The sequence below is a fragment of the Strix uralensis genome, chromosome 1 (genome assembly GCF_047716275.1).
Source record: "Strix uralensis isolate ZFMK-TIS-50842 chromosome 1, bStrUra1, whole genome shotgun sequence".
Classification (NCBI taxonomy): domain Eukaryota; kingdom Metazoa; phylum Chordata; class Aves; order Strigiformes; family Strigidae; genus Strix; species Strix uralensis.
This window is the reverse complement of record NC_133972.1, coordinates 121,018,399-121,031,389: the sequence shown is the minus strand read 5'-3', so window position 1 is coordinate 121,031,389 and position 12,991 is coordinate 121,018,399. Positions and strand designations below refer to the sequence as shown.

Below are 12,991 nucleotides of genomic sequence, written 5' to 3'. Positions count from 1 at the left end.
GATCTCAGCAATACAGCTAATTTTTAGAGAAGGCTAACTGGTAATGAGAACAGGAGCTCAGATGGGAAAAGTCAACGTAACTATAATGTGATTAGCTGCAATGTGCACCAATGTTAAATCACTAAAAGATCACCCTCCTGCTTCTCCTTGGTGTAAAGACAAACTCGTTTTAGGATGAGCACATGCACATACTCATGTATACATGCCCTCTCTTTCCCAACACACAACCTTCCCGGAGAGGAAGAAAACCTTCATAAACCATTGTCAAAGAAGTCCCACTTACTTTTCTCTGCAATCGCAGCTTGCCTGAAGTTGAAAGGAAGAAAAAGAAAGTCCAATTTCAGTTAAGGTTTACTTAGAGTGATTGAAAAATAGCTTACCTTTTTAACTGCCTTTAATCCATTAAGGAATATTTCATCATTTGGCAGAACTGATTTTTCTTTGTTACTTAACAGTTATATAAGAGTTACACTGAAGAAGTCACATGCAAAACTCCTACAGGCTTCTGTAGGACTAGGATTTGTTTCATAGGATATAGTTAGCTCCAGCACAACACAAACAAATACTATTATTATTTTATGGCTGCCACTACTGTATTTAGATAGCATGATACTTACTTTAATCTCTGGAACTCAGCAAAGGCTTCATCAAATGCTTTGTAAAGAGAAAAGTTGATTTTAAAGGTAGGTTCAGAGATAAATCATCACAAGTTTAAAATGTAGAAATACATTTTAAATGTAGACAACATTAAAGAAATATTAATGGATGGATGCATGTATATTGTATAAGCCCTTAAATGCTGAATGGTTCAACTAATAAAGGTCATCTTGTATATGGCAGCTATTATATATACATATGAATGCATAAGCACACTTTTTTCTTCTAAAAGTCAGGCTTTAAGACAAAGAGGTAGCAGGAGAGCAATAGACTGAAATCATTTTACAAACCAGAGGAAGAAACCCACAATACACCACCTAAAACATAGCTTACAGCAGTGGTCTCCCCAACTTTTTTGATCGTACACCCCTATGTGAAAATTTTTTGAGCACGCACAGCCAATATATGTGTACTTATTTATAAATTATGTAGATGTACTACTGAAGTTCTCGTATTTTCTTCCCACACCCCAGCAGATCATCTTGCACGCACCTCACTTTGGAGACCACTTGCCTATGGAATACAAGAGATCTGTTTTTCCCAAATGCAAAAGCATTTGAAGAAGCATCACACCGATGGCCACAAACAAACCAAACAGCAAACTGTTGTCTTCCTTGTAATTTGTAAATTCAGGCTAAACTATCATGTGGGTCGTCAACCTCTCCTGCTTCAAAAGAGAAGAAGAAATCTCTTTTCTCAGAAAGTGGAGATAGAGTACAGAAGGAGCAACATGGAGATGATTATGGGGTTATTGCCCTTACACAGAGCTTGCAGACCCAAAGTGAAGCTTTAGGGGTGGGAATGGCTGGGGATGTAAACTGAGCAGTTTGGAAGGAGTTAACCTGTTCTCTAGGATCTGAGAGGTCTCTCAGAGTAAAAGCTTCCAACAGTCAATCCAAATAATTTTAGCTGTTCCCCTAACAGTCCTTCATCATGCTGATGAAAGGTCTTGACATCTCTGAAGAATAAGGAGCCCTATTATATCCATCAAAGAAATACAGTAGGAAAGTAACAGAACAAACTTGTCCCTCACTTCCTCTGCCAAATATTACTTGGGAGGGAGAGATACCAAAGGCATTCAGTGCTACAACTTGTATTTAAAACTGCCAATCAATGCCAACAACACAAAAGGTTCTGTAAGATAGCTCAGAAACTGGGGTGACATCTCAGTAGGCAAACTGTAAGCTGGTTTGGAATAGGAAAAAGCTGTTCGTAATTTATGACCCGAGAGCACAGGCTGGGAAAAACAAATTGCACTGTCCCCACAAACACTGCCAGGCTGCTGGGTTCACACATAGACCCTACCACCCAAAGGGTAGCAGGTCTGTAGCAAGATCCTGCTGTAGACACTCCTACCCTACCACAGTATAATGCCCAGTACAGAGGATGTTAGCAGAGGGAATGGCCTACCTTGTCCTGAAAGATCCACTGTCTTTTTGTGTCCTGTTTTACCATCAAAGAGTTCCATTGTGTATTTGCCTTTGTCCTGTGGTGTCGGCTCGTTGATCTGCAACCAGATCTGCTCCCCAGTGACACCAGTCTTCACTCGGTCTGTAAATCTAATCTGGGTATCGCTGAAAAATACAAAACAACGTTACCCTTTTGTTTTACTGGAGTATAAATGGGGTTTGCTCATGTTGAGTCACTGAGTACATCTGCAGTTACTAAATGATTTCCAAGGTGTTATGGTATGCCACCATATTTTAAATCTTTTGAAATCAAATTCTTGCTAAAGCTGTGGCCCAGCTGGGCAGAACTGGTATGACAGTCTTTCCCTGTTCAAGGACCAGCTCTCCTCAAAGCTTGCAGAAATGTTATGCATCTTAGTCTACGACCTGAAGCCGTACAAGAGTTATACAAATTTAAAAGCCAGATCTCTGAAGGGTAATGAATGCATCCTCAAATGTTCATGTTCTTTTTTTAGCATAGGTTTATTTCTGCTTGGGCAAAACAAAACTGTACAGGGCTGTACCTGCAAAAAACCACACTTTTGTCACAAATGGTGTTTGCCCAGTTGGAATGTTTTCTGATGCTCTGCTATGCTTTGGCATTTACAGTTAAACATACTTTGACATAAGTACATCTTCCAGAAAAAAATACCAATTTCTCAGCTTCCTAGCTCAGCAGTTCATTGCCTTGGATGAGGCAAAATATATTTGTCAAATAAGCTACTCATTTTCTTTTTATCTTTAGACTGATTACTTTGAATATACTGGATGGACAAAGAACATTTTTTCTAGATTAATTTCATGTGCTTCAAGATGAAACTAGTTTCTAAAAATTAAATAGACAAATGAGAGAGGGGGGGTGGGGGTAAGGGTGGGAGGGAGATTTAAGAGAGGGGAAAAAAAACAGAATACTTCATATTCACTTCCAGTTTTGAAATATTTAGGACTTCTAGTGATACCAGGTCAAAATGGGTGCCAAGAAACAGGAAAACCTCAAACTGCTTTCATTTCTCTGATGGGGTTGCTGGTTAGCATCAGTGTCAATAATTACAGCCAGATTGACACAGCACATCCTGGGTATTCTGTGCCTCATTTACATAAGTTTTATTGAGAGATCAGTAACTCAGATTCCATCCTAAAGACTAACTACTACCATGTCCACAGGAAGTGAAACAGCAAGAATAGTAATAATAGATTTGAAGCTATCATGAAGTTGTTTACTTCTCTGGGCTTTCCAGTGCATGCTGTTTGTGCTGGCTGAGTATTCAAAGCTGTCTGGTGGATTTGGGTATGCAACTCCCATTAATTTTATGGGGAGCTGGGCATTCAAATTCTTTTTAAAAATCTCAGTTCTTCTGTCTGACTTGGTTAGGTTTGTAGAGCTCACAGGAGGGGCTGTCTGGATTTTACTGCCTCAGGCACACGCTGGAACTTGCTTTGGCTCCTAAGCATGAACCCACGTGTTAAGAGGACGTGCCTGCTTGTTCCAGTTCCTGTGAACTGCAGCTTCTAGACAAACAGACCTCCAGGCTAGGTATATCTGAATGTGTGGTGCTGGCCTCTTTAAAGCTTGTCGGTCTCTCACGTTATATTTGCATCATTCCTTAAAACTGATTCAGGGAAAGGTGCAGCCCCCATCCAGGAGGTGGGAAGCACTGAAGCAACATGGTCCTGACAGCATCCCCTGGCAATGGGACTGCCTGTCTCACGAGGAAAATGACAGAAGGGCCCTGCACCACCAACACCTGTCTCGTACTGGTTTCACCTGGGTGTAATTCACTGAAACTAACTCATAGGAGAGAAGGACTCATGAGAGATGAGAGGAAACTTGGGCCTCGTCTCTCTCATATATCCAGCCTCTTCCTGAGTCTATAAAAACAAAATTGCACTGACTTCTGCAAAGATTTTGCATACTTACTTGTGCACCCAGCCTACTCTCAGATCTTCCACATAATAAGTAACATAGGAATACAGTCTGATACCCTCAGCTGTACTCCGAATTTTCAGGTCTGTCGCAGATAAAGCTGAAAGAAGAGCACATGGTTTTATGCAGCCATGCAGCCATTCATTGAGCGTCACAATGAGTCATTCATTTGAAAAAAGAATTAAGTGCTTACCAATCCTTCTGCATACTTCATTCATCAGATCTGCAAAAGCTGTGGAAATAAAATCCAGAGACTAAGACTTTGTGTCTGCAGCTCAAGCAGAGTCAATAATAGGACAAGTACTGGCTCTGAAACATTCTCCCCAGTAGGTTTGAAAAAGAAACTGGACCTACCTTATAAAGCACATTAGAAATCTAAGTAGTGCAGAAATATAGCCTGTTATTCCATGACTTCCAGATTTTATTTAACTGCAGCCTGCTGCAGCTGAACAAAACTCTATTTTTTTTAAATTTTTTTTTTTGGTAAATTACACTATTCAGTTGGAATGCTAACCCATCTATATACATTGTAATGGATGGGGCTTTTCTCCACTTGCTTGGAAACATATGTGAAATTTTAAAAATAGAGTAACCACAATGAGTGGAAAGGCCCCTAACTAAATGAAAGGCAAAACTTAATAAAAATGTGAAATCTTTTAAAATTATCTAGTTCTATAATTTCTTTCTATACTTGTAGACTTCCACTACTGATGGCCACCTGAGGAAACCTGTTATCATTTTGCTTAGCGTTAGTCATCATATTCTCCCAAAATTATACAGAATCTGGACGCAATAAACTGTATTCAAACATTATTTGAACTGAAAAATCTGTTTTTCTATGAGATGATCATACAGTAGGAACACAGCCACAGGAAGGTGACACATGCAGTTGCCTGCATTACCCTGAACCCACTTGCAGGCAAGCAGTCAGGCTGTCAGCTGGCGTGGCTGACAGCGTGCAGAAGATGGCTCTGACCTGTGTCCTTAAGCTTTAGCTCACTGGAGTCCTTTCCTCTGTCGTCCTTCAGTATGACTTCATAAGTGCCAGCATCTTTCTTAGAAAACTGCAATATTGTAACAGTAAAACCAGTTTTTAGAACAGTTACTGTAGAAAAATCTAGATTTTACTCCTGAACCCAGCTCATGTCCTGTCCCCATCCCCAGGGAGGTGCCCGATATCTGGGGCTGGGTCTGCCCAGATGCCCCCCAACTGCCCTACTCCTGGCTGGGGTGGTGGGACAGGCCTTGGCTGGGGAGTCCTGGCCTGCAGCCATGGGGAGCCCCCAGCCCCAGGGGTCCCTGACACTTCTTCCCTTCCTCAGCCAAAGAACGAAGAGCAAAGAGATGAAGTGGTGAATGCAGGTCACCTCCCGAGTCTGCAGCAAGGTTGGGTATGGACCAGACCTCTTTGGTGACTCTGAGAGGGTGGCACTCTGAAAGCCTGAGTGACAAACACTTTCCAAATGCCATTCGAGAAGTAAATGTGGTCTCATTCTGCTGTTAAACTCACATGTAAAGGAAGTGACAAGCTTATCTCTTCTACCATCATTTCCTGAAAATCTGAACGAGCAGTTATAGATAGACATTTGCTTTAGCTAAAGCACAGACACCTCATGAGTTTTTCCATTTTTAAAACCCACTTCCTTTTTTGATTGTTCTGCTGAAATATCAGATTAGATCGTATCATTCATCTGAATTCGTAACGCTAATTTCAGCTGAGGGCTAACAGGGACAGTCACTCACCTCTGATATCAGCAGTGTACACACACCATCTTTAAAGTCATGTTCTTCATCTACCATTATCTCCCTGTCATCTTTGTACCATACAATGTGTGTTTCCTTCTTAATATTAGCCACCTAAAATGGATGAAAACCACATCGTAATTATTCTCTTCATTTGAGCAGGGGAACTTAGTGTCACATAGGTTAGCCTGTTCAAGTCTCTCATAAAAGAAAGCTTTACAACTTGGTCACAGTGAGTCATTGTGGGCCTGCATTTAAAAATGAGGGATGCAAGAGGGAAAACAGCAGGAAAAAGGACTGCTGACAGCTTCAGGGAGCCCAGGGAATGAATGTATCCTGCCCAGGGGATTGCTACACAAATAAACTGGCCAAAAATGATAAAGTCCCAGGATTTGCAAAGACCTGTCATTCCTATTCAGGTGCCTTTTCCTGGGTGGGTGGCTGACAGACCTGAAGAAAAACGTTCAAGCTATTTTTCCAAGGTGTTTTGTTACACGCAACGAGCAGTCACCCCAACAGGATTAGCCTTCAGAGGCTTTGCCACTATCCAATATGCAGTTGGGAGTACAAAAGCAAAGGGTGTGTCTTTAGTCCCTTCCCACCCTCACCATCTAAGTAGTGGTAGGTCAAAGTGCTTTGAACATTGTACTCAATGTTTTCCTTGCACCTTACCTTACATTTCAACATCACGTTACAGTCATCAGTAACTTCCCATCCCAGTTTATCCACAAAATGAGGACCTGTTTAAAATTACAAATGTATTTTTAAAGATCACATCAATGGTATACATGATATAAAACCAAAGACAAATATGTTTTTCTTGACAAGAATAATGTTATATTTTAATGTGGTTTTATTTTTCCTATTTCTCCTTCAGAAGGTAAGCAACCTTAAAACAGAACAAAATCCATCTATTTCAAATTAACATATATAAAGATAAACAAACTCTTAACAGACTAACATATATGTGATTCTTATAAATATCCATATTATCACCTTGTTTCCTGTGCCACTCTTTTCTCTGGAAATCTGCTTCATCCTGCAGTTTCTTGAATACTAGGAATTAAAACCAGCAAGAAATACAAGGTTAAACATCATGTGCCATTTGTACAGTACTGAATATCACTGTAATGGTTAGGTGCAACCCTGTCCCTTGGAGGTCAACAAGAATCCTGCCATAGGGTCAGGTTTTCACTGAACATTTCAAAGTGTCAGAAGCTGATTATGGCTAACCCAACTTTCCCAGCTGCTTGCAGCCATCAGGAGTTTAATGTGTCATGTCTGATGAAGCGTAATCCCTGATCATACAGCTACTTTCTGCTCTCAATAAGAAGGCAAATGAGCAGCAGCAGAGTCAGCAAGCTGCTCAAGCTCTAAGAGGTGCAGCCACTTGTTCCCGGCTGAATGGGCTTTTTATATGGGAAATTTTCATTCCACCCATAGAAAAGCAAACCATGACAGGCTGCAATATTTCACAATTCTATAACAATTCCCCTTCCTCCCAGCACTTTAAAAATTTCAGTTCACACAACATGACCTGTCCTATATGAGGCAGGCAAACACTGTGACTGGAACATCTATTGGTACTGAAAACAATGGAAAGTGAAAATGACAACCAAGGTAACCTCAGTATAATTTTTCCAGCCTACTGTGTAATATAGATTAGCTCACCATCACCAATGAGGACAAGGCTGGATTGATTGGTTGCTTTTCCATCCTGCAGTTGGAAAGTGTAAGTCCCTTCATCCTTGTCCTCAAGTTTATCCATAATCATTTCAACAAGGCCGGTCTTCTGGTCCACCTTCATTTTATATTTCTTCAGGAATGGAAAGTAAAGCAACAATTAATGGATATCAGAGTCAGAAAATATTTGTCAAATGTTATATGGTATCTTTAGGAGAAATTCTGTTTTCTTTATTCAGGTTCCTACTTATTCAGATTCCCACTATCACTAGCTCCAGCTCTAAATATATAACTAAATAAATAAGAAATCTGTTAAAGGTGAAGCCTATTTAGTGATGCTATACAAGCATGTGACATGCCTGTTGTATGGTGAGTACTGTGTTCTTTTTCATTAGAAATGTTTATATTTGCATCTCTTCAGAATAACACTTTCTTTGAGGATGATTATATTTTTATAAGGTTTTGTGTAGAATGCTCCATCTCTGCCTTCTACATAATAGCAGTGTTGCAACAAAAGGATGCCATGTCATATCTTTCAGAGTAACAAGTTCTGCTGCTGGAAATAACCACTTGGAAATTTTCTCTTGGTGTAATAAATTCCTCCAAACAGCAAAGAGAGGTGAGAACCAAGAACAGGGGTATGCTAGGGCCATAGATGAAAGAGATAGGATGAATCTGGGCTACTGCAGTGACTCCTTGAAGACCACAGTAGCTGCTTACCTGGGACTACCTCAGTGCAGGAACTCCTGTGGTCCCTACAAGTTAACAGAGTGCGTGGTACTCACAAAGGTGACAGGAAGTCATTTAACTCCACTTTATAAACTGCATCCAGTAGAATTCATCTGGAGCTCAGAACTACAGATAAAATCTTTCTAATGATGCTTTCACAGACATATGTTATTCCTCATGAAAATGCATTAGAGTGGAACACTAGTTGGAAGTATATTGGAGACAGACACATTAATACTTATTGATACTCATAAAAATGCAAATGCATGTAAGCAATGAAAAGGCTTACCTCTCCATTGAAAATCTCCTTATCATTAAATACAAAGTTGGCCTTTGCATTGCCAGACAGTTTTTCAGCTTGCAACCAGAATCTCACTTCTCCTTTTTCTAAAATTTCCACTGCCAACTCAGAGGCAAGCGGGACAGCTACAAAGAATAAAGAAAATAATGATTCATATACTTTGCCTGTTCTCCCAAAACTATTTTATTTTATAATCAGAAAGCCACTTCTTCCTTTCAAACTTGGATCCTGTATGCAAGGTAACTAGCTTATGATAGTTCTTCATTAGACAGAATGCCTCTCCACCCACATATACATAGGATGACAGACAAGATGTAATCTTTTGATCCTTCAATCACTAGGTCTGTACAGACTGGTACTGTTTAGGACTTGAGTTATGCTCCATTCTAATACAAGGCCAGTTCAAAGGTAAGCTGCAAGTATCTCTGCAGCATGATGTGAGTCTGTATGGCACAGACCCATGTTTAATGAGTTGCCTAACAATATTACTGTAAGACAGTCAACCAACTAAGTGGAAAAATCCCCAACCACGAAGCAAGATTAGAAAGTCAGCTGCTGAGCTACAGGTTTGGATATTTTTGTAAGCACTCTGATCCTTTGCTGAGTGGAATCTCTGTCTCCAGAATTCACCAAGTATCACAACAGACCCTCAGTCTCCCCAGTACGTTCTGTTTACCTATGAATAATGAAAATCCCCCACATAGACAAATTTCTTGTGTTAGCAGGAAAAAAACTAGTGTAAAGGGTACTATACCATAGGTAACATTAGTCTATTTTTTAATTTTTCCTTGTTCTTGTTAGTAAAAGTCCTCAGCTTGCTTTCACTTTAACTTTTTGTTAAGCTAACTTAATAAGTAACATTAAACATGAGCATTTAGACTCTGATATTGGGGCTTATTGCTCATTTTATTGGCTTCCATCATTTTTAGCTGTCTTAGTGGATGCTCATATTCCCAACAAAAATCAACTCTGGGGAGTACGTATGCTGTATGTGAACTCTCCCCCAATCCCCACTTTCACAGCAGTGTAAAGTCTGCATTGCTAGGGTGTAACATGGAACAGCTGAAGACAGTGTACAAACGGATTGCAAAATGCTTGATGACATAGTCTGGTGATAGTGTAAAGACACACCTCTTCCCAGACAAATCCCAGGGCAGGGTTGTTTCTTTAGTTCCATATATGCAAAGGCCCAGATACAGCAGGAGAGGGCTGGGGCTGAGGTAGTGTCCAATTTCTCTCATCTTTCTATTTGCACCATCCTGAACAACTGGGGTGCCTTCTGGAGCCACCTCACTGCCAAACAAATTTAGGGGATGAGGACCCCCCATGTCTTCCTTTCCCACACTCACCCCTTCCCCACACCTATGCTCTCCCACACCTGCATGTATGCTTTTGGTGCCTGAGCAGCACAGGACCTGTCTCTGGTGAAAATAAGGCTTCTGGGAGGTGAGGCAACAGTCACAGGAAAAAAAGAGAATTATGAAAAAGACACAGGCTTAACCAGAGAGAGGAAAGCCGGGAGCCTGAAGGGACAGCATTGCTGTGAGAGAGCAGGGCAAAAGAACAACCCCATCGGAGTGTGCCCCAGCAGTGTAAATGGTCCGTGTGAAGCTTCCTCACCCAGCACATCCCTTTGCTTGTAAGAAACAAAAGGAATCTCAGGTCTTGCATAATTTCTCAAAACAAAGCGACTGAAATGCTACAGGAACCAGTGAAAGCAAGAGGGAGAGGGTGTGAATAGGCATCAGGCTGTACTGCTTTTGTCTCACTGTCAGCTCTATGGCAATTTTAAACCCCCACTTGATTTGCATGTAATTAACTATGAATATCTTAGTTTAACATGGAAGAGAGGAAAATATCTCAGAAACTGTTAAATAAAGGGCTGAAAGGATGCAAAAATATTCTTTTTGGGAAAAGGCCATTCACTCCTCAGCCCAAAGGAACTGGACAAATCTGCGTTATAGCTGTCCATGAGCAAAAACCTTATTTTAAAATATTTCCATAAGCACCAGCTGACAGCTACATTAGGCATTTTCCAGCCATCATGCTTACAAGGTTTTACATTCTATTTGTACAGCATCACAAATTACCACGAGCACTTGACAGGGAGTCCTCGGGCAATTGCTAAATTGAAGAGTTGAAACAATTTTTACCTAGCACCAATACACTATCGCACCCATACATAGTTGCATTCTGTAAGGCTGCAATATTCAAGCAACCCATTTTCCCATGGAGTTACTGGATGCAGATGTTTCTATGTAGAAGTTATAATTAAATGCCGCTCAGAAGTACAAACAAAGCAACATGCAAGAGCTCATGTTGAATCAGAAATGCCTAGCAATTAATAATTTTTTTAAGAATTTGGGTAATTTTCAAACAGATTATCTGGAGATATGACTAAGGTTTCATGTTGATCCATAAAAGTTCATTATTTATTATTTTTCTAGCCTCATAGGCATAGCCAGATGAATCTCAAACCCTTTTTTTTTTTTTTTTTTCATGTCCACAGGGCCTAGAGTGGCCAAAGCAAGTCAGACAGTTTTCTCCTTAAGGATACGTTCTGCAGTGATCTCCCTTTTTGCCTGTGCCTCCTGGAAGCTCATGCACAACTAGAAGTGTACTGTTACCTAATACAGTGCAAGAAAGAAGACATGACCTGTGTCCTGAGGAGCTTATTACATGACATTAGTTATGAACACAGAGCATGGAAGAACACTTAGAAGAGAAGGGTCAGGGCAAGTAAGGACATGCGACAACAGTAAGGTTTTGTGATGACTAACTTTCAGTGTGAAGATAAAATTAAGAGAAAAGAACTGGGAGGAGCAAACAAGGGGATGCTTGGGCTGTCATTAAGCTGTCAAAAGGTGATACAATATTTTGAGAAGAGTAGAGCTGATATGGAAAGACACAGAAGGAAATGAGAAAGAGAGATGATGTGGGCAAAAAGACAGGCCATTTCTGCAGCCAAGTGTTGACTGGGCTGAGAGGCACAATGTGGGCTGAGTTGGCAGAGGTGCCAGCAGTGCACACACAAAGCTGAAGAAGTTAAAACATAGGCAAGAGTTTTAGTGCCTGACATGAAAAAGAAGAGCATGTTGTGGGAGAAGATGAGACCGGGTTTAGGTCTTATCTCATTGTGTGTAATAGGATTCATTATATAATCCAGTATTATTTTATTCCCAATTATTCAAGTTACATTCCAGTGAAAAGAACCAAGTTGTGCTACTACCAGGATATCACAAAGGTATGGGAGGTCTGTGGAGTTGACAAAAATACCATTCCAAGCAGGAGGAAGGATGTTCATATTGTCAAGTGTTACAGGAAAGAGTGAGGGAATTAATTTCAGCAGGAAAATTCTGTATATATAGATCATTACAGCTGAATTTACTACAGCTGCCTGCTTTGTTAACCTTAAATTTAACTTATGCTAACCTCAGAGAATTAATTCAGTTAGAGAATTTTTCAAATTCTGTTTTCAAATCAGGTTAGGTATGCTGAGTAAGTACAAAAAGCTGTTCTGGAGAAGAAACAAAGCCAATGGGATGTTTATTTTCCAACTGTTATATAGACGACTTATATGCCTAGACCAGTAGCCTGCAACAGATCATGAAGAACAACAGTAATACACAAATGTACTGAAAGAAAGAGAAAAAAATAAAGGAATCTTGGATTTTCACTTCAAAACCACTTTCACTTGAAATTACTATAGTGACTTCCCTACCTGATAGTGGCAGGAGCTTTGTGATACCCCACTGCATGCAAAACTTTCCCCTAGAGACATGTTTGATTCACTTACTTGGGAATTTGCGTTCATGGCTCAGAGCAAGCAGGCGTTTCATTTCTGCAAAAGATATAAAAGAAGTAATATAAGGTGTGCATGCTTATGGATCTGAGAGTTACAGCATCAGGGAAAAACAGATGTGAAAGCATGCTTAACAGACATTGTGTCTACCTTCTTCATCAATTGTGTGGCTTGATGAAACTCCATCAGTGTCTGTAACAACACAAGAGTAAACTCCCAAATCATCTTCTCCAAGATCCTTAAAGGTAGCTTTTGACCTTTAGGAAAAAAAAAAAAAAGCATTTTGATAAAAAAGATTAGATCAGTCTGAACCAAACCTCTCCTTTATAACACCAGATAAAAGTAGTCTTGTATTAGTTTTTGCTGACTGAACAGGCAAATGTAGGGCTCTGGCCAGCATAAACCAGGGTAGGTCCTACCATGTGTGGTACAAATGGAGATGGCACAACTCTCAGATAGTCCCAAAAGCACTGGAGATAGCCAGTTTAACCTAGCTTAAGAATGCTTAAAAACATGTTGTCAAGTCTTTAATGAGCGTGAAAGGATACTGTAAGTACAGACTGATTCAATTTTCATATGCGATACCATGAGTATGGTGAGACACTGTTTCTTTCTGTATGGTTTCTATAACTGAAGAGCGCATAGGCACTTCACAGAGTGAACCTGTTCATGTGCCATTTCTTCCTCTCTGTTTAAAGCCTGAA

General features: G+C 40.2%; 1 protein-coding gene across 5 annotated transcripts in view; it reads right to left on the bottom strand.

The window, feature by feature from the left end:
- Positions 1-12,991, bottom strand: part of MYOM1 (myomesin 1) — a 79,005-nt gene that overhangs the window by 13,778 nt on the left and 52,236 nt on the right. For all 5 annotated transcript variants that reach the window (XM_074878842.1, XM_074878860.1, XM_074878868.1 and 2 more), the window contains 13 exons: positions 12,438-12,544; positions 12,282-12,326; positions 8,474-8,610; positions 7,444-7,588; positions 6,769-6,828; positions 6,445-6,512; positions 5,773-5,886; positions 5,006-5,093; positions 4,223-4,261; positions 4,024-4,129; positions 2,068-2,231; positions 618-654; positions 284-306 (listed from right to left, as the gene is read on the bottom strand). In XM_074878842.1, coding sequence (XP_074734943.1) covers positions 284-306; positions 618-654; positions 2,068-2,231; positions 4,024-4,129; positions 4,223-4,261; positions 5,006-5,093; positions 5,773-5,886; positions 6,445-6,512; positions 6,769-6,828; positions 7,444-7,588; positions 8,474-8,610; positions 12,282-12,326; positions 12,438-12,544 — 1,133 coding nt within the window. The remainder of the gene's footprint in view (positions 1-283; positions 307-617; positions 655-2,067; positions 2,232-4,023; positions 4,130-4,222; positions 4,262-5,005; positions 5,094-5,772; positions 5,887-6,444; positions 6,513-6,768; positions 6,829-7,443; positions 7,589-8,473; positions 8,611-12,281; positions 12,327-12,437; positions 12,545-12,991) is intronic.